The 21,520-nt window shown below is 34.1% G+C and overlaps 1 protein-coding gene across 8 annotated transcripts; it reads left to right on the forward strand.

The window, feature by feature from the left end:
• The first annotated feature begins 1,034 nt into the window (after positions 1-1,034).
• CUNH12orf50 (chromosome unknown C12orf50 homolog) lies at positions 1,035-20,835 on the forward strand. 8 transcript variants are annotated; one of them, XM_037513906.2, is made up of 13 exons: positions 1,035-1,119; positions 2,773-2,892; positions 3,251-3,371; positions 8,070-8,228; positions 9,182-9,259; positions 9,341-9,454; positions 11,304-11,414; positions 13,165-13,272; positions 14,624-14,740; positions 16,176-16,280; positions 16,513-16,713; positions 18,338-18,430; positions 20,493-20,834. In XM_037513906.2, the coding sequence occupies exons 2-13, from the start codon at positions 2,881-2,883 to the stop codon at positions 20,516-20,518; spliced, it is 1,245 nt and encodes a 414-aa protein (XP_037369803.1). In that variant the 5' UTR covers positions 1,035-1,119; positions 2,773-2,880; the 3' UTR covers positions 20,519-20,834. The 8 variants fall into 8 exon arrangements, with proteins under 8 accessions (XP_037369803.1, XP_054552132.1, XP_054552129.1 ...); XM_054696157.1 differs by having other exon boundaries at positions 1,062-1,119; positions 9,134-9,259; XM_054696154.1 differs by lacking the exon at positions 1,035-1,119 and adding an exon at positions 1,131-1,374 and having other exon boundaries at positions 9,134-9,259.
• Positions 20,836-21,520: the final 685 nt, after the last annotated feature.

Raw genomic sequence — 21,520 nt, forward strand, 5'->3', positions numbered from 1 at the left:
TTCATTGGTAGAGCGGAAGTTGTCTGGAAGCAAAATCTGCTTAAAAATATTTCTTAGGGGTGTTCCTCCCACACCCCCATATGATTAAGATGGCTCTTTTATTATTCTAGAGTTAGAAGGTAGTACAAAATAAAAATCAAGATATTAGATGTGTCTCCTTACCTTTGCTAATATTTTCAAGAATTTAACCAAATCTTTATTCTCTACTATTTTGTTTACTTCCAATACTGCCTAAAATTTAATCTTAATTTCCTAGATTTTTATCTTAGCGCATTTACTCAAAATACTTGTACTAACAGTCTATTTTACTTAATCCAAATGGGAATCTATATGTCTTGATCATTTGCATTTCAAATTAAAAGCACATTGTAAGTTAAAATGTTTTGATCTAGAGTATTGCATAAACTCTATGGTATCTTCTGAATCACGTTCTATCATTTTTCTGTTGATTTCTGCTAGGCTCTGCTTCTTTTAGTAAAGATTCTAAAACGAAGACCTCAATAACTGCTCACTGAAATGTCTCATTCTGGGAGAGTACTTCACTCTGTTATCAACAAAATCTCAAAATTTGCAAGCACTTGGGGATCTTTCTGCCCTAATAATGGATGAAAAATGGAGTGTAGCTATAAGATGAATAAGTAGTCCAATTTATTTTCAGATACCTATTAAAATGTCAAAATCTGAATGATTTTTTTCCAAGTCAGTGAATATGAGTAAGTACACATTTAAATAAGTTTATTTGTTATCTTAGGATATACTTGTATATTTACCTATTGAAATTTTTCAATTTTATTTATAAGCCATATGTAGAAATAAAGTTTTTAGAAAATAACTTTACTTGTGATATACTTTTGAATTATGAAATTATGAACTAGCTTGTGTTCCATATTTAATCAGACATTAAAATATTTTATTTTTAGTGGTCTTTTCTTGTTAATATACTAGAATTGAATAGGAAATACTGTACAATATTCACTAAGGGAAACTAGTGTACAGTTACACGTGAGGTCATTTATGATGAGCAAACAATGGATTAGGTAACAATGAGGAAAATTCTGGAAGTTTGAGTTTGTGTGCTTACTAGCAACCACTTTCAACATTTCTGCAAAGCTAGAGAAGGTATCTTCTAATTTAAATTTCTTTAAGAATTATCTATTGTGTAATATACTGTCAACAGGAGTTCAGTTTTAAAGGAATACTACTGCTAGCCTGAAAGACTGTGGAAAAGAAATTCTTTTTCCCCCTTACACACTGATAGTTCTTATATTTGCATTCCTGCAATTTTTATAATAAAAAAACATTGGATTAGCATCAAGAGAAATGGCAGAAGTTGGGAATGACTGCTATTACTTTTTTAATTCCACATGCATTAAGGTAAATATTGTACAATTTATGGTACTTCACATACTTAAGCTTTTTAGTAAAATGAAGAAAAATAGGGCAATATGCATTGCTATCAATTTACTATTTTCCAACAATATAGTTGATGTATTCAAAAACTAAAATGAAAGCTTATCATTTATCTTTGATGTGGTAATTTTTTTAGGAAATCTGGGATAATTTAATATTATAATTGTTTTGAAACTATGCTTATATATGCCAGTTACATGCCCATAGCTTTTTAATATTCCTTAAAAGTGCTTAAATATAGGCACTTTTGCCTATATTATGATGGCTTCTTGAGATATCAGACTCCTAATAAGGAAATATTATATCATCATACTGTTTTGGTTAATGTGATTCCAGCCACAGACTTTCAAATAGTTAAATTCAGGTCATTATCAAACTTAGTTTAATATATTGAATTGTTTTCCTGTCTAAAATTCATTAACCCAATTGCTGAATTTTCCCTGGTCAGAAGTCTAACATCAAATATTTGTTTTGGAGAAAGGAAAAGAAGTAATATAAACAAATATGCCAAATATGAATTCAAATGTATAAAGGTAAATGGGAAAATTATTTATTCTATGAGATTATGAAACCAAATAAATGTAGAAACTTGATGTTTGGAATTTAATGTTCATGCCACAATGAACCTGATGAAAGACATGTCCAGTTTAAAGTGTTGTGTCTCTGCAAGGAAATCCCACTTTGTAGGGGTTAGATCTACTTCCTCTGCCTGTTTCCTTGTGATTAAACCCTGGAATGATAACTAATACTAGAATTTGTTTCATCTGGGCAGAGGTTTGTCTGTTTTATTGCTATCTCCCTAAGTAACACAATGATTGATGGAGGAGGAAGTTCTCAACAAATAATTAAATGAATTTATAAAATATAATAATAGCGGTCGTACTAACACGTAAAAGTATCTCCATAGCCTGAGTGAAGCAACATAATTAAATGAAAGGATTAATGGACATTGTCTCACAAATTAGAATATTCTGTTGATTCTTTCGAAAATGTGTATTTTCTGGCTTTCTTTAGGAAGAGAAATTAGATTGTTCTGGCATTGAACAGTGATCAAGAGTATCACTGGTCTCATTTATTTATCATTAGTGAACCAGGATTAACTGATTATCAAGATTAGCAATTTATCAGTGACTTGTGATATGTACTTTTTAATCATTATTTGTGAGTCTCTAAAATGAAGCTGATTTGCTAAAATGTAAGCTATGGCCTTATTTGTAGTATTTTTTGTAATGCTAATTTGATCTACTCATTTTCTTTAATTAGCAACTTACTGTTGTTGAACACTATTGTTCTTATATTGAGTTTTCTACATTGTTTACTTTTTTCTTTTAGGGTTCTACATTGTTTACCTTTTTCTTTTAGGGTTCCCAGTGCCGATTCCGACACTGTGAAGAGGCCCTTGGCAGTGACACTGTGTGCTCTTTATGGAGAGAGGGAAAATGTTTAGATCCACTTTGCAGATTTAGACACATGGAAATGCAGGTAGAATTGCTCAGCAGCATCATGTTTGTTAAAAGTTTCTCCCTTCAATAATATATAATGATATCCTTAGAACAAGATAGAGAGGCAATGATTCTTCATTTCCCTAGGTAATTTCAGGGATTTTCCACTTCTCTCAACTTAGATTTGCCAAAAAAAAAAAAAAGGAGGAATATATTTTAGGAACATCCATTGCATCCTTCAAACAGCAAAGCTTAGAAAAACTGAAAGTCGGGGAACACGTATGATCCTGCATCAGTCATTGCAGTTGTTTTTATCACATTATGTTGTGTTGTAGCTCACTGTGTATATTTTGAATATGTCTTCTGATCATTACATTTCCCCCACCTCCTTTGTCTAGCAAAACTGCAGTATTTCATGCTTCTGGGAAACTCAACCTCTTGGTTGTGTGAAGATCAGTTGTATCTTTTATCACAGCAAGCCTCGAAATATCAATGGATTATTTTTGCCACCAAGTAGCAGTGAGTATATTTTTTTAAATAACATGGGCATACCATATTATAACCTGGTTTTGAAGTAGCCACCTAGAGTCACACTTTAAATAAGGTATGATGAGAAAGAGTAATGTGGTTTAATAGCTTCTGGATGATTGAGGATGATTCTATTAAGAATTTTGATTTGAAGCTTAGAATGTGATCATGTAGCTAACAAGATGAAGTGAGCAGAGAGCAAATTAAACTTTTTCAGACTCTGTGTATGTAAAGTGTGCTCTATTCATCTGAAAAGTGAGGTAACTACTAACTTCACAGTTAAAAGGAAGCTGTCTCAGTAAAGCAGCACAGAACTCAAGTGAGGTTACTCCCTGTGTATGTACAAGAAGATCTCAGAGGTGGGAGAGCAAGGGCATGATCTGGCTTGCATACTTCTGCTTCTGGGAAAACACTATATGGTCCTTGTACAGAAAATATAATCCCATTGCTGCAAAAACTGGCTGTTTGGGATTTGAAAGTTGGGTTTTGAATAATCTTTGGCAAATGGAGACCTTAAAATTAGGTGCCCTTGATTTATGTTTCTAGATAACTCTTAAGTTTTGTCATGCGTATCATGCTGCGATCACTATCTCTGTTCCTCACTAGCCTGTCACCATCACAAGTATGGGAATCATAGCTAACTCCCTTGTCAATGCTTCCCACAATGTCTGGAGCACAAACATGTAATAAAACTAGATATATGGATACATGGATAGGGAATGGATAACTACTAAATAGTTAACCTTCCAAGATGAAAGTTATTGAGCCTATTTAAGTGATTCACTTGGCTCCATTGTTTTACATTTAGTGGGTTTTTAATTTCATGAGGAACATTCCAGGAATTCTTTATGTCTAGCTATAATAGTTTGCTTCCTACTGTCTATGGGTGAAATTATCATCTCAAACTACCTCTTTCAGGACTAGAATAAAACAGAGTGCATCACTGAGCAGAGAACTGGTAGAATGTCTGTGTAACTGACAGTTCTTGGGCTCCCCACCATTACACATGTCCTGGACTAAGTTCTACAAGGATAAATATTATTATTTTCATTTTTTAGGCATAGAACCTGGGGGTCAAAGATAACTATGGCTTAATGTTAATTTAGGAGTAAGCTTTTCCCTCTGCCAAGTAAAGTCACAACTAAATTCATGCACTGGGCGCAAACATGCAAACTATTTCTGATGTTTCAACTCCAGAACCACTGTGATACTCTTATATGTAAATTAGATGTCAGCCCTCCAGTGGTTTTCATGTTATTCAGAGTAAAATCAGAGTCCTAACAAAAGCTTAAGTGACCCTACTTGATGAGGTGTCCTGTTAATTCTCTGAATTTATCTCCCAAAACTAATTTACTTGTTCTCTCTGCTCCTACCATACTAGTTGCATTGCTTTCCCTAGAGCATGCTCTCCTGCTCCTGTTTTAGGGGTTTTGCATGAAATACTTTTCTCTCAATATCCTTTTGAATAGCTCTTTTATCTCTTCAAGACCTTACTTTACTTCTATATCACCATTTAATGAGTGAATATTTATTTGAAATGTTGTCAGCCTGCCTATTTCCTACATAGATATTTACTAACTTTGGGGCAGGGGAGGAGGTATTCCTTACAATGTTCTCAGATACAATGTAATTTACTTGTTTACTGTGTCTATTTTTTTTTTTTGTCTGTTTTCTCATAGGATGAAAGCTCCATAAGAGCAGGAATCTTTATTTTGTTCTTTGTAGAATCCCCAGTGCCTAACATAGAGCATAGTTCTATGTAAACTTTTAACTTTTTGCATAGTGGCTAATTCTACCCCAAAATGTCTTGAGTAGTATATATTCAATTTAGTAGATAACTATTTTCCCTCTGCCCAGACACATGTCTATGCTCTAGGAAAGTGCATTTAATTTCCAGTCTGTAGAAACTACCAACATCATTTGAAGTGTGTATTGAATTGCTTCACTATCTAATCATATTGAAAATATTTCAGTACCTCTGAAGGTATAATTTGATCTTTTCACCTACCCATCAAGGTTCATTTTTAACCAAAACTGAGAACATAAGTCTTCTCACCTTAGACAAAGAATCAGGTTGTATTTTTCTTAAAATCTACAATTTTATGTTTCAGTAAGTACATGCAATAAATTCAGGGTGAATTATAATTTTCGGAAAACAAAATATACAACTAAGTATCATTTTATATATAGCATTGTGCCACTTATATATAATTTTGTCAGATTAAAATAAGATAATTATAAGAATTTCCTAGGCATTTCTGAGTAGATTGTTTTTCTTTGTGAGTGGAATAGGAACCTGTTCTTTCTCCCATAATATACAATAGAGATTAATTTACGGACAGACTGCTCCTCTTAAGAAACTCCCTACCTCTTGCTAAAAACAATTTTCTGAAAACACAGTAGCTCAAACATTGAAGCAACTACTCATCTACTTGGCTTATTGCTATGTTATTCTATAATGATCAATTGTTAGTATATTTTGATTTTTATTCATTCTAAGTCAGGGTCTTAGAGATGCTTTGGGCAAGATTGGGCCACTTTAAACATACCTTGGATCAGCTCACTTCAGAATGTGTAATCTAAATGACTATGCACATGTAACCCTTTTAAGTCTTGAAAAGCCATTGTCAAATAATCGTTTGTTAAATGGTTTCATAAACACTTTGACTTGAAGATCTGAGTCAGCAAAGCATAGACTACTAATATTGCATATGTGTTTGTGTGGATAAGACACAGAAGAAGACAATTATGGATGGTCATCAGAAAACGATTCAATTCAGTTCTTTCTGCTTTAGGAAGAGAATCTAAGTGCCATAACCCACACGGTTTTGACCCCTGGAACACCTGTGTTTAAATGAGAGAGATTTCGGGCCTCCCCGGTGGCGCAGCGGTTGAGCGCTGGGCTGCGAAGCTGCGCGCGGCCTCTGCGGCGCCGGTTCGATCCCCGGCTGCTCCCCGGCCACCGGAGGAGGGTCCCACATGGCGCGCAGACCTCTCCTGCCGCCCGCTGCTCCCCTCAGCAGTGTACTTCGGTCCTTCTGCCTGCTCTGCTCCCCGCTCTGGCTCTGGTGAATTCTCTCGCCCTCCCGCGCTTCTGACTGTACCCAGTGCATGTATAAACAAAACAAACAAAGAAACCAGCAAACAAATAAATAAAGCATGCCTCTATAAAAAAAAAAAAAAAAAAAAAAAAGAATTAATAAATGAGAGAGATTTCATTTTGACTGGACATTGGTTCTATTCTCATCTGTGATCCAAAGTGATTCTAAAAGTGCAAAAAAAAAAATGTGGTACTCAAATGTGGGTTCTCCAGACATAACATTTGTTAATTGTGTCTGATACCTCCACAAAATTTCTTCTCACAAACAGTATAAACTGAAAATCTGAATTTTAAGAACATGAAAGTTATGAGAAATGAGAAAATTCCATATTCAGGGCTTTCAAATAATCTCTTATATTAAATGTCTTCTGTGTGTTAACACTGTACTGAGCACTCTGCATCCTCAATTTCTCTTTTCCACCTACCTTAATGGCCACAGACATTTTGGAGAGGATGCAATCATTATTTTGCCAACCACATTATGATTTCCTCCTTGTAAGAGATGGATATAAGTCAAAATAATGCATCCATAGGAGGATGATTAAGTAAGGGAGAATGTCTTTCTTGGGTAATGCACTATAGAAAATTCTGACTGAGTGAGATATAGGCCTTTATTTTATAAAGTGGAGAAAAGACTATTGTGAACTGTTCTCAAGCAAATCAGTTTTATGGGGAAAATAGATGTCAAAACTGATCTAGAATAAGGTTAATTGCTTTCAAGTTATTGGAATGGCACCATAGAAGTGATCAAATAGTGGTTGACCCACTATTGCTATGGGGACCTTCTATTGGGTCACTGCTCTGACCCAATACCCTAGTTATATGATCATTGATTTAAGGCAGTGATTTCCAAACTGGAATGATTTAATAAGTGCCTGAGACATTAAAAAAAAAAAATTAGCAGATTCCCATCAGAAGTTAAGCAGGCAAAGACCCAAAAGATAATTTGAATATTCTCTTTAGTTGATCCAGATTTGGTAACTACTGGTTTATAAAACAAAGGGAGTTGAATTAGTAATAATAGAAGATCCATGTACTCACTAACTTTTTAAATTATTTGCTGGTTAGTTTTGCAGGTTACAGAACATTTAAATATGAACTAGAGCTTTGACAAGTCTGATCAAGTATGACCGATAGAGGAATCTGAAAGTTTCATTCTCTTCACTTTGAGTAATCACCCCGCAGCCATAGAAAATGAGTCCAATTGGATATTTTCCTTTTTTGACATATGTTTTGTGCCATTATAAGCTATATCTTTTGAGTGTGCTTTTGTTCATTTGTCATAATGTCATTAGTTATTCTTACTCCACAGGTCTAATGTAAGAATAGATTAGTGCTTGTGATAATTTTGCATTCATACCAAAAGTGTGATATACAAATCATGACTATAATTACTAGCTGAAGTGCATGAATTAGCATATTTTCTACATCTTACAGGCAAAATATTGATTTTTTTTTTGTTCCGTTCGAGAAATAAGAAGAGACACCTTTTAACAAAATACACAGTTAATTAGAGGGCAATTGTCGATCGTTGAGCATGCATATATTATGTGTCTTGAAAGGATTGAAATTCTACATTTTCTTCATAGATATCACAGTACAGAAAGAAACTCAGGAAGGCATACCTTCCCCAACACAGAGTCAGGAACCCCTGAAACCCCAGGAGAATATATCACGACCTATTCATCACCCTTTAGTTTTAAAAACTAAATTTGAGGATGAAGAAGAGGAAGGAGAAGAACAAAACGGTCAGTAAATATTTTCTCATGTTTACAACATATGTACAAAAGCCTCATGATATATTCTACCAATTTGTTTAACTAGTAGTTTATAATGTAAAAATATAAGGTAGATTCTGGTGAGAAATAATTTCAACTTATAGTATATTAAATGATCATAATCTACTTTATTCTATATGATTAGATAGTTGTCTATAAGATTATAATCATTTAGATTGGAAGGTTTTCATGGTACAATGCAGGAAAACAGATCAGTTAAATATGTGCATTGTTTGTAGGTATACTAATTACCTCTTTTATTTATATATAAATTAACTGTTTATAAGACACGTTGACATACATGTGTATCTCTCTACCTGACTATTACATGATTACATCTATCTCCCATTTAACCCTTAACATTATAGAGGTTCAAAGAAAAGTAAACAATTTATAAAGCACTGTCATCTGCACTGTCCCAGGTTATCTTTGCCCAAGTATAAAAAGAACTCAGTCTTTTTGCATCCTAGCTCACACTATTTCTCCTGTATCTCTATAGCACTGTTGTGCCAATAAGTGTGGACAAACATGATAAACATACAGAAAAATAAACTCTCACTCTATCTTTACCCTGGGATGTGTCCTTCATGGGCTTCAGGCACCCAAAGTGTCTGTGCTTAGGACTATATAGAAATATTTCTCTTTTTGTCCACATCTCCCAAGTCTATATCCTCCTCCAAACAAGCAAATATCATCCTAACATATGAGGCTCTACTTCCAGCATAACAGTCATTTATTTCTTTTGATTGATTCTTTGTTATCTAGAAATAGAGCAATTAGCAATGTTTTCTAGTATGCAAAGTTATTAATTTTAAAAATAAATAAATCATGAGAATAATGTTTGGGATTTTTCATTCTGGTTTATAAATTTTCAGATTATTTGGCTTTGGGACAATTTAATTTAAAAACAATATATCCTATAGATGCTTCTGGTTTATGGACAAAGACTCCTGAAGAAATTGAAGAAAAAAGAGCCATAAAGGAAATGTGTTATAAATCTGGTAAGCCGTCAAACATTTGTGGATCTGCAAATGCTTGATGCAACAAATATACTAACCATTACTTTTCTTGTGGGAGATTAGGTGGATACTACAGATTTCATACTCCTCCAGATATTTCATCATCAAAAAGCGTATCCTCTACAGCAGAAAAAGAGTTAGAAAAACCTATGGAAAATGGCAGTGAATTGCAAGAAGGTAAGTAGTGAAAAGGCAGCATTTCAAGGTGATGTATAAGAGATAGGTTGTGAATTATTTAGTAAGATGTACTTGAGAGTTAAATAATAAATAATACATGAAAATTGAGAGTGAGGAGGAAGTGCTTTTATGGGGTAACCTAAATTTAATATGAATATCTGCCATTAATATAAGTATGTTTCCCCAGAGGAGCCACAGAATGTGTAGACTTCATAAACACATGGTAATACTACATACCTATGCAGTAATTCTGTGAATAATTTGCTTTTATCATTTTACATGCCTTTGAAAAGAAATCTCCCTATGAAATAGGTATAGATTTTTCTTTATTAATATAAAAAAAACAAGCTGGCCATAGAACATAAGGGAAATCATGATGCTACTGATAGAACAAGGATGTAGTTATTCATCGTCTGAGTGCTTTCTGTCTATCAGGCAATTTCAGGAGTTACACAGGTGGATCATTTCAAGGCTGAGCCTTTCATGGATTTTGTGCTTTGGTAAATCTGATTTTGCTGCTGGTGAACATTTTCCCCTTGGAGACAAGATAACAGAAACATTTTCTCGGTATAAAATCAGAAACTCAGAGAAAATCTATGAGTTTATATAAAGTTCTTGTCTAGAATGAGCTGAAAAATAAATTTTGCAGCAGAGAGATTTGAATCTTTTCTTTCCTGTATTAAAAAACATTGAAGGAAAAGTCTTCCTGGATCAAAATATGCATATAAAATAAAGTATATGATAGAATAACATGCCTGTCTTGCAAGTGCAATATGTGGCAAACTATTTATTCGTAATGGCAGTAGGTGGCAGCATCACACTATGAGATAGTAGCACAATCAGCAAGACTTGTTTGATAGGTGGGAGCCTTCTGGAGAAGGACAGATTGTCAGCACTATCCTAAAGAGAAACAAAGTCATAACAGAAAACATACTAACATTGAATATATAAAATGGCAGATTATAGAGACAATTGTATACTTTTTCATTTTATGTTATGATTTCAAAAGCTTTTATTTTATTAAAATATCAATTAATTTAGGAACACCCTTTCCCCAGATTTTGCCCAAATGTTAGCATTGTACACACTTGATTTTTCACTCTCTAAATATAAATATTGTTGTTACTTTCTGAACTATTGGAGAGTAATTTGCACACTTGATATCCCTTTCCTCTTAAATAACTGTGGTGTAAATATCAAAATAAAGGAATTGCCACTGATACAGTATTTTTGCAGATTTCACCAACTGTGTCATTTATATCATTTTTAGGAAAATGAGTATTTTTTCCCCTGGTTTGGAATCCAATTGAGTTCAATCCAGTGTGACTGATTGAAGGTTGCATTTGATTGTTGTGTCTTCTACTCTATAAACTATTCTAGTTTGTTTTAAAAGAAAATTATCCAGAGATGTAAGAAAAATGGAGAAAGTTTTTTATTATCACAGTGTAGTTAGCATTATGTAGACAACAGTAAACTAATATTTTTTACTCAATTTGTTCTTGGTGAACAGATAAAAAGAAACACATATTATAAAACTTACCATTTGAAAAATATGTCAAATAGACTAAATATATTACACTGACACAATAGTGATAGATAGCCTAAATTTTTATGTTATCATTTGATAAAGTATCCAAATAGAAAAATAAATTTGCTTTGTGCTTTCCTGATAGTTTTAAAATTTTCTGGAAATTCATGACTTTATAAATGTATTGCTCATCATATCACTATGCAAAAAATATTTGCATTAAATTTAAGACTTTTTTCTATCATTATATATTCTATCATAAACTTGTAATGGTCCCTAGGTGATAGTTTGGTTTTCTGTTTGTTTGTTTTTCATTTCTAGGGGATGGTCTTACAGTTCCAACAAAATTTAGTCTATCTGAAAGGCAAGGTGAGATAAAAGCATCATTGGATAGGAAACCAAGGACTGACATTGCTGCTTTTGAAAATGGAGGTGAGTTAATTTATTACCTTTTGATTCTGAATATATCACCATATAATGAGTCTGAATTTCCTCTCTCATATTTAATTTTGTTTCACCATTTTTTACCTACTTGTGGGAATTTGTGCTCAGTGTGCAAGATACTCCATTTTCCATATTTTTGAGAAATCTGGTACATAGTGGGTGTGTGTGTGTGGGGGTGTGTGTGTGTGTGTGTGTGTGTGTGTAACTCCATGCTATAATGAATTCAGTTTTCATATATGCTCTTATACTATCACAGAGGAAGAAACAAAGGGTACAATTAATGAAGTCCTTGTTGCTTTTGAGTGTCTACATAATTATAAATGTAGAATTTACGCCAAAGCATCACATCTTGATTATGGATTACAGCTTAAACAATTTTGGAACTACATTCTAGCTTAAGCATTTTTATTATTTGGCAGAAAATTCCAAATCTTTGTGTTATTTTTTTTTTCTCCTGGCCAGAAGAATGTGGTTGAGAGCATGGGGGTGATGTTTCCTGCTCTCCTTGTTTCATCCATTTTCAACTATTTTCTGTCTATACTTTTTTTATACAACACAATTTGATTTTTTTCTCTCCTTTCTCTTTTAGCTTCAGAAGGTTTAGACTAGCTGTCTGTAGTTGCCTTGAAGCAATAAACGTTAGCTATAAATAGAGAACATTGGTGGTTTTTCCCAATGGAGTTCACATTTTCTATATTACCTGACAGTGAATGTAACTGTAGCCAGCCAACCTGGCCATTTCTAATTTTACTTTTCAGTGAAGTAGTATTAAGTTATATCCTCTTTTTGGTTAATAAAATGTTATTTTCAACCACTGATAAACTGATGTTTTTATATAAAAGATAAAATTTTCTGGGCCTCCCCTGCTGGTGCAGACGGCTGAGCACCGTGCTGTGAAGCTGTCCGCAGCTCTGCAGTGCTGGTTCGATCCCGGCCGGCCAGGGAGAAACCCACATGGCACAGCAGACCTCTCCTATCTTGCCCGCTGCTCCCCTCAGCAGTGTATTTCATCAGTCTGCCTGGTTCTGTTCCCCACTCTGTCTCTGGTGAATCCTCTCACCCTCCCGCGCATCTGGCCTGTACCCCAGTTCTTGTATAAATAAATAAATAAATCTTAAAAAAAAGATAAAATTTTCTCTGTGTTGTGATAATAAGGAAAATATTTCCTAGATTTGGGCTTAGAAAATGTGAGGATGTCATTATACTTTCAATAATCTGTCTAATAATGTTGATAAGAGTAATAAACTGCTTAACCAACCACACTAATAGAATGTTAAATTTTTCCATCATCTAGTATGCTGGGTTTCTGGCATACCTAGTCAAAATTGTTGATTTTTCAGGTATTATAATGTTCCTCATTTCATTAAGAATCAGAACATCGTGGGTATATGTTATGGAGCAATATAAACAAATATAGACCCCTGCATTTATAAGTAGCCTTGAAAGGTGAATCATCAGAAATTAAAATTATAATTAGAATATTTTAATTTAAAGGAAAATTGTGTAGTCTGAGTTCTTGAAGTTATTTATATGTAAGTACACATACTTCATATTCAGATACATATAGATATAAATGTATAATCTAAACAAAACATATATCACTATGATGTGGTGTCACTGGGAAGAATTTAAGCAAGAATAGATCAAAGGGATTGTGTAGAGGGTATTTCTGTATTGAAATAAAGAGTTTTGTTCAACTTTCTGACATAGTGTCACTGACAGTAAGGTATTGTCATAGGAGGTGATTGTTATGTTCCACAGAGGATCATATTTCTTGGAGTAGATGAAAATGAAGCTTTAAATGAAGAGAAAGAAACCTCCATGTCAAAATGTTCAAACACTAAAGGTAATGAACAATTTTATCATTTTGATCCATTTGTAATTTGGATAGATAAGTTAGAAAGATAAACTTAATTGTTGTAAAAAGCAAATACAAAAGGCAAGGTAGTAAATAACAATAACACTATATTCATTAAGAGTCAAGGACCCTAAGGTTCCTATTTGGCTCTCTACCTAATTGTTTCAACAGAAAACTATACTTTTTTAAATTTTAATTTCCTTATCTGAAAAATAGCCTGTTGGACTACATAATTTCTGAGACTCTTATTAGCTCTAAAATTGTTGGTTCTCTAAACTGGTAATACAAAATTCTTTTCAGTTTCTTTTTCTGTCTTCAGTATCAATGAATTTTCTTAAAAGCTTTGTGAAGACTGTAGAGCATTAATCTTTTCACGACTTCCATGATTTCTATATTTTGTAATTATTACTAATTGTAGTCTGTGAATTATCAAGAGATGTGATTAAAAAATATACCGACTATAACGTTAAAATGCCTTTATTGTGCTTAGAGTTCCTCTACCTGATATCTGTCTTCAGGGCAGCTCTATCAGCCACAGACTAAAAGTACAGCTGGACTGTATTTAAAGGATTTCACATAATCTCCATCCAAATATTCACCACTATTTTTCACTTTCACTACTATTTTCCCCACCATTAAATAAATGTTCTCAAGAATCAAAAAAGGCACTTATGTTTAAATTATTCTCATTTAAGTGTCTCTTCCTCTCTCACTCAGAGATGGGAAAGTTTGGTCCAATCAATCAAAATCACTCTTTCCAACTAGAATAGTAGCCATTGCCCACATGTGGGCTATTTAAATTTAATTAAGTTAAATAAAATTAGAAAATTATTTCCTCCACTGTAGTAATAATATCATAGCACTCGATGTCCACATGACTAGTGGTTATCATTTCTGATGCACAGAAATGCATCATTCTGATGAACAGCACAGATTTAGAATATTTCCTTCATCGTGGAAGGTATGATTGGAAATAGCCTTGTTCCAAAGCATAGAATAAGCATAAGTTGATACATTAAAAAAAATTTGGAGCCCCAATTTAAATTTAAAGCACACTTGATGTGAAATTGCTAGCCTTTTAATTCTTTTGTGTAGTAGAATTAAAAATATTGCCATAAAGACATAATTTACATACTGAAGATAGTGACTGTATTTCTGGATTATTAATGTTTTGTTAGTGACAAATTTTGGGAATGCTGTATGATAATAAGGGAATTTCAATGACTACATAATATATTAAAGAGGTATACTCATCATATAATATTTGAAAAGTGAAATAGCAACTGAAACACTTTTTTTACTAATACTGATATTTTATTTTCTTAATTTGCTTTAAAAGATAACAAGGACAGTCCTCATCCAAAGCGTTCCCTAACTACCCGGCTAGTACCTACTACGCATGTATTAAATGCAACTGAGAATATCAGTATGAAGTGCAGAGAGGACCCCTCTTCAAGTGAGACATTAGCTCTATCACTTTTTGGCCTTAGATATTTTTGTTTTATCATGGATTTGCTTTGCTTATTTGAAATAGAAATTAAAAAAAAAGAAAAACAGGATGGTTTGAAAATTATTCAGTATTAAGAATTAAACACACAATATTCTTCTACTAACTCTGACAAATGAATTGTTATTTAGGACCTAGTAAATTAAAATTAATAGTTGCCCACTAGTTTAATTTAGGTTTTAAAATTACTAACATACCACCTTCTTGGAAGATTCATTAATACAACATTTTAAATTTAACCCATAGAGGATTACATTGACAAGGTTGTTTTCATCATGTTTTGGATTTTTTTTTAAACTTCTCTTTGCCATTCAGTACTCTGAGCTACTTCTCTTGATACAATTAAGACTCATGGATCTTCCTCTCTGTTTCCTTCCCTACTTTCTTCTTTCCCTTATTTCATTTATTGAATCTCTATAGTATTATTGGATCCCAGCTAGGCACTGAAGGGAACCATAATGGTTTGCCCCCAAGAAGCTCAGGTTAGTGGCACTTGTTAAATATGGTTTCCAAATTTTAGGAGTTGGAGCTTTGAGAGTAAAGATGGAACATGATACTTGGAGAGGGGGTGGTGAATCAGAGTTTCACGGAGGATTTAAACATCTACTGAGTTTGGAGAGCTAGAGCAAAAACAGATTATTCCACTTACAGAGCGCTGATGTATTCCACATAGTCCTCTTGCTGTTCATTTTCTCTGTGCAGTAGTTACTTGTAAATCTTCATGATCTCTGCATAGAAAGAAAACAAAGAGCGCCTCTCTACTAAATTGTTTCAAGATTCTCTGGAGAAATGTACTTTAGGAAAACTGATCATACATAAAACAATTTTGATGCTAAATGATACAAGTAAAAGGTGAATAATTTAGTGCTTAGCACTTCCAAATTATAATGATTCAGTCTGATTTCACCAAACTATCTGTATACACAAGTTTTTGAGCTCTTAAAAGAATAAGATTTACTAGGAAGCATTTTTTAATCCAACTTCTTAGGAAATAATAGTTTTGGTTAAAAAAGTACAAAAAGATTTATATTCAAAATAGCAATTCTGAAACTACTTAAATAACATTATAATTAGATTTATAATTATATTTGGAATGTACTTTTATGTTCTTTTAATAGAATCCACATTTCCTCTGGAGAAAAGCATTTTTCTTTGAGGAATACTACTTACTGAAAGTTTTCTCATCAATCAATTTCCAAGATAGTTTTTTATTGTCACTTAAAAATAAATCACCCTTTGTTCTAGAAAGTAAAGTACTAGGGTGGTGCATTTATTTTTTTTCTCTTGCTTGACATGTGAATGCACAGATATGTAATTATCACCTACAGTAATTTTCAGATGAAAGCATCTCTAAAAAACTGTAAAAACTTGTATCTTCTCTAAGTGAATGATGTCCAGCCTGTGAGAAAGCCTCATTTTAAAGGTGTGAAAAAAAGAAAATGGATTTATGATGAATCAAAGAACTTTCCTGGCCCAGGAATGCGGAGAGGTAAAGCGACTATATATTTGCTACTCCTAAATTGTAATTTGAAGAGAAATTAAATGTCAAATATTTTCTACCTTAAAAAAATTCTTGTGCAACAAATTATTTTAGATGTCAGCCTAACTTCTATAAATTTAGTTCTTCCATTGTGTCATCAAATACTTTAAATGCAATATGTTATGGATGGGTATGAAACCAATTTATCTTATCCATCACCTCTTCCTCTCTTTTACAACAGTACAAGCCCCAAATCCCAAAAATAAAATGAGTTACCATCGCAATAATAAAAGCAGAAATGCTGAGAATGCCCCCTATATCCATGTTCAGAGAGAGGCTGTCAGGACAGCGACATTGAACGCACCTCCCCGCAACAGGCCCTCAAATGGGTCCTACAGTAAAGTGGATGTTAATAAGGAACCCAAACTCAACCTCTGTCCAGGTGAGGCTCTTAAGTTACATGGCTTACTCAAGTCTGAGGATTTCATTTCCATGGAATTCCGTGATGGTGCAGTTAATCTTCATTGCTCCCCACCCCCTCTTCTTTTCCCAGGCCACCACCATCACATCATGGAAAGCTAGTGAAAGGGTTTCTTCCATCACGTATAGGAGTGCACATGATTTAAAGGATACGGAAGAAAACTCAAGTAGGGTGCAGCTGACTTAACATTGAACCTTCCTACAGTTTTGTCTCAGAGCACTGCACTTTGTTCCCAATGGATAGCTTTATTTCACTCTTGAGGATTGTTTTCAAATGGTTGACATTTTCTTGTTCCACTAACTGCATTGTTCAATTATCACTTTCAGGCCAGTGCTGTGGCTTTTCTTTAGGCCTTCATGATTACTTTCTGAAAGGGTTAGTTTGGGGGTTAACTGCAATATTTTTGGCAACCTCTCCTCTCTCCCACCAAGCACAGATTGCTTCTAAATCATTTCATCATGTAATAGGCAAAGTCATAGCACCTGTCAGGATGGAGGAGGACACAGAAGGAGGGAACGGAATCACTTTTTCTTCCTGTCTCAGATGAATTTTACTCTTTTGAAGTTGGGTTTCAGTTTTTCAACGTAACGAAAGGCCACTCGATTCCTTATAATTTCATGTTTGTGTTTTCCTATGTTCACAGTCTAGTTAGTAGAATTCTAAAACTTCTATATCTTTCTTAGTTCCCTTCTTCTACAATTGTAATAAAAGTTAGCTTCATTTAAATTGTTTTCCCCCTACTTGTTTTAGAGTAGAATGATGTATGGATGTATATATGGAAATAGGATATTCTTAGGTGAAACAGGTTTCACATTTTATTTATTACTACTATTTCCTTATTTTGTGAGTGGATGACTGTGAAGAATACAATGTCCACAAGAACAGTTTGGTGTCATTGTCTGGATGTGTGTGAAGGTGGCCACCCTGTGCTCACTATTGTTTTTCCATCTTTAGAGCAAATGTTAACACAGGGGAAAAAGCAAATAGATTCTTGGTATTATTATAGTTCATGGTTTAAGAAATCACAGTTGCACAGTAATATTTGAATATACAAGTACAATGTGCTAGATGAGAGTTAGGATATAGATCTGTTCAAGAAAGTAGAGATTTAAGGAACAAGACAGTAGACATATACTGTGGTTTCCTGAGACAGCAATATCACTGTGGTAGAGCAAGTACTGCCTTTAGGTGAGTCACTTCAAGGAAAGGAAAGAGGGCTCTTCTTTTCTTTCTTTCCTTTTGAAAATATCCTCTACTACTAATAGCAGAATTATATGTTATATTAAGGTAAAGTAAGACAATGAGATATATTGATCTGGTTTAAATATCATGCACTCCTGCAGTTTAACCTCAAAGAAGAGAGCCTTATTTGAAGAATTGACAATCACGAGATGTGCAACCGTGTTTACTGACAACTTGAATGGTTTTAACAAACTTACTTATACCCCTGATGCTTCAGCTTTGAAATTGTGAAATGAATTACTTAGAATAGCTTCACTTGTTAGATGTTTATAACTTTGAAACAGTCTGGGAATATGGTTTTAAGATTATAAAATATTAACTACTGTCTTCACTTTTTCCTCAGATAAATATATGTCAACATCGTATAATGGTTCAGCCTGGCGCAAAAGAATTCCTTTTTCAAAAACATATTCAAAAACTGAGAAGATATATACAGGTAAATGTTTACTAGTGATTTTAATGTATCATACAACTTTGAAAATGAGGGACAGTTTTTAAATTCAAGCAACATAATTTAGAAAACATGACGACTAAAATGTTCATGATCTATACGAACACTTCTTGGAGTTTAGTCGTTTTGTCTACTAGCAGTTAATTTTGTTTTGCTTTATTGTGTTCTCCTTCGCCTATTTTTGTTATCAGAAATCATTTGATATATTTTTCTCCTTAGCTACCAGTGTAGCAGTTGTAGCAATTATATAATATGCTAAGAGGCATCCTTTGTTGGACTACAAAGCAAATACACAAAGGTATATTTTGACACACAATATTAAAGCCCTACCATATATGCTGTAGATAAATATTGGCTGGTGCAGACTGACAGGGTACCTAAGATGAAGTTTCTAGGCTAGCAGGTTTGGAGTGGCTGTGGTCTCCCCTTGCTGTGCTTGGTGCACTGGGAGGGGCTGGGGATTGTGGAGCCTCTCCAGGGTAGAGATTGGCAGCGCATCCAACCAGCCATTTGGCAGCCTAGCCATGTGGTGGAGTTCCCTGGGGTGGGCAATGCTTATACATACACTAAAGGTGGGCTAGTTCCTACTCAGGTGATTAGAATGCAAACTGAAATTTGAAAAACCTCAGACCACTGATCTGGGCCACCCACTAGTCACCAACCAATGACCCAGACCTTATTGAGACCAAGGATTATTGAAATGATAAGCTGTCACACAGTTAGGAAACCATTCTCCTCTGTCTTGAACACTAGATAGGCTCAGCAACAGAATGTGGAAAAGTGGGGAAAAAAGCTTGAGAAAGAATTTCAAATCTGAAATTCAAATCTGAATGTGGTTTTGAAATATAAGTGTAAAATAACAAAGAAATCTCTGAAGTGGACTATGCTTAATTTCAAAGAACTATATTAATTTTCCATATCAGGCAGAATGGGGACGTAGAGTCAACATTTGAACAGAGTTATCGCATAATAAAGTTAGTTTTCTTATGTACCTGAGCTTCTGACCGCATAATAAAGGTAGTTTTCTTATGTACCTGAGCTTCTGACTGGGAAATTCATGACCCCTACATGCTGATTTTTTTCCAATTGTCATCACCAAGGTAGGAAGAGAAGCATTAGCTTATGTTTCTTTTTCTGTACTTTCTGCTCTGGCACAGAGGATGAATTTAAGCATTTACCAGTGGACTGAAGGACTGCCAGAAAGAGGAGGCAGAATGGCCTCCCTGGTGGCCTAGGGGTTAAGTCTCAGCACTATTACCTCTGTGGCCTGAGTTCAAACCCCAGCCAGGGAGGTGACACACATGGCACAGCAGACCCCTCCTGTCTTGCCTGCTCTCCCCTCAGCAGTGTATTTCAGTAGACTGGCCTATTCTGCTCCCCGCTCTATCTCTGGTGAATCCTTTCATCCTCCACAACTCTGGCCTATACCCCAGTTCTTCTACACGAAAAACAAACAAAGGAATGAGTAAATAAATAACCTATAATTAAGAGAGAGAGAGAAAAGGCAGAAAATGCAAACTGCCATCAGTTATTCCTCATAAGGAATATGTGGGAGCTAATGTCACAGAATTGTAAATGGGGGAGAGAGCCTTACAGGAAAGTGCTGTTGAATATGAGGATAATGCAATAGCAGAGAAAAATGTGTCTGTGCGAATAGAGGAAGGAGCTAAAGGCAATGAGAGATGTCATTTTCACTGTCAGCCTTTCCTTGAGGTCTCATGTCCTCTCTGATAGGGATAGAGCAGATATGACCCAGGGAGTCTGTCTCAATCCTATTCATTTTGGGTGTCCCTTCTGTAGCCATCTATAGGGAATTATTTCCATTCCTTTATATCCTTATATCCAAATTCAAAACACAATAAGCTTTGTAGAGAAGTAGATTTGGTTCGAATGACATTTTGAAAATTTATAAATTAAAACAATAAGCACAGTGTCATTTTGCCTTTAGACTTATGGTAAGTAATGAGCAAAAGAAATGCAAAATGCTGGTGTCATGAAGAATGCTGAAAAGAATATAATTTAAATATTTTTTGTGTTTTATTATTAGAGCCAAGAAGAAATGGGAGCAAGTAAACCTGGAGGTTGAGAGAAGAGAAAATTGAGAAAAGAGAAAAGTGCCAGACGTCATCTGATTTACAATCAAAAATGAAAATTCAAAGAATGAGATATTCAAGTACTATATACTGGATAGCCAAAGATGATAAAATGCAAATTCTGAAAATAAGATGCAGGAAGTACATTGTGCTCTTTCAAAACTGATAAAAATGCAAATTACAAACAGCTGCCTGTGTATTTATGTAGGTCTGGAATTCATTCGATGCATTGCCACAAACATTTAATAAAATTTAAAAGTTTGACAATTAAAATCATTCTTTAATTGTAAGCTAAGTTAGATTGCACAGATTGAGGAGTAAAATTGTGTCTTTGATCTTTGTTTTGCAATATTTTTTTACTGTAAAAACCTCCCATTTTCTTCCTTACCTAAGTTTTAAGCAGAGCCCTCAGGGATGAAAACAGATAAAGAGTAAACAAATTCAATGAAATTCCAGGGTTACAGTTTAGTGATGAGTATGTTAGAGGAATTCCAGAAGAAATGCTTGTGATGTGTTGTGAAAAGAGACATAGATTGGTTTATTATGCAGGGCAGTTGCTGAACAATGTCTTTTAATTGGCAGCTATGAAATTATCTGCTGAGATGTGCTATACTCAGACTGAAAAATAAACATGTTCCTACCAAGAGAACAAAAATTATACTATCATATTGGTGAAAAGAACTTGATAAAGGAAAAACTGTGAATTAATAACATGGTATCCCAAAAGTCCTAGTGAGGTTTTAAAGCTGTAGTAATTCTAGGAGCATAATGCTTACAAACAGGAGACACCATTTGAAAACTATTTCCATTTCTTTTGCACTTCTTTAGAACTGAGCATTAAGAATAATGTGTTTTTATTTAATTTTAAAAATATCATCTGCAGAATCCTTGAAATAAAAATTCTGAATTCTTCAAATTTAATTAAATTTTCTAACAATGTCTTTGTAAATTTCTGGCACTTATATTTCTGAGTTTTTTAAAC

This window comes from Talpa occidentalis, unplaced genomic scaffold (assembly GCF_014898055.3).
Source record: "Talpa occidentalis isolate TD23 unplaced genomic scaffold, MPIMG_talOcc4v2.1 talOcc4.16, whole genome shotgun sequence".
Lineage (NCBI taxonomy): Eukaryota > Metazoa > Chordata > Mammalia > Eulipotyphla > Talpidae > Talpa > Talpa occidentalis.

Bases quoted from the DNA above. Each gene is read 5' to 3' on its own strand.
- CUNH12orf50 (XM_054696154.1), top strand. From the start codon at position 1,321: ATGGCAGAAGTTGGGAATGACTGCTATTACTTTTTTAATTCCACATGC. The intron at 2,893-3,250 runs GTAGAATTGCTC...TCCTTTGTCTAG, and splicing joins TTAGACACATGGAAATGCAG to CAAAACTGCAGTATTTCATG. The intron at 8,229-9,133 runs GTCAGTAAATAT...ATAAATTTTCAG, and splicing joins GGAAGGAGAAGAACAAAACG to ATTATTTGGCTTTGGGACAA.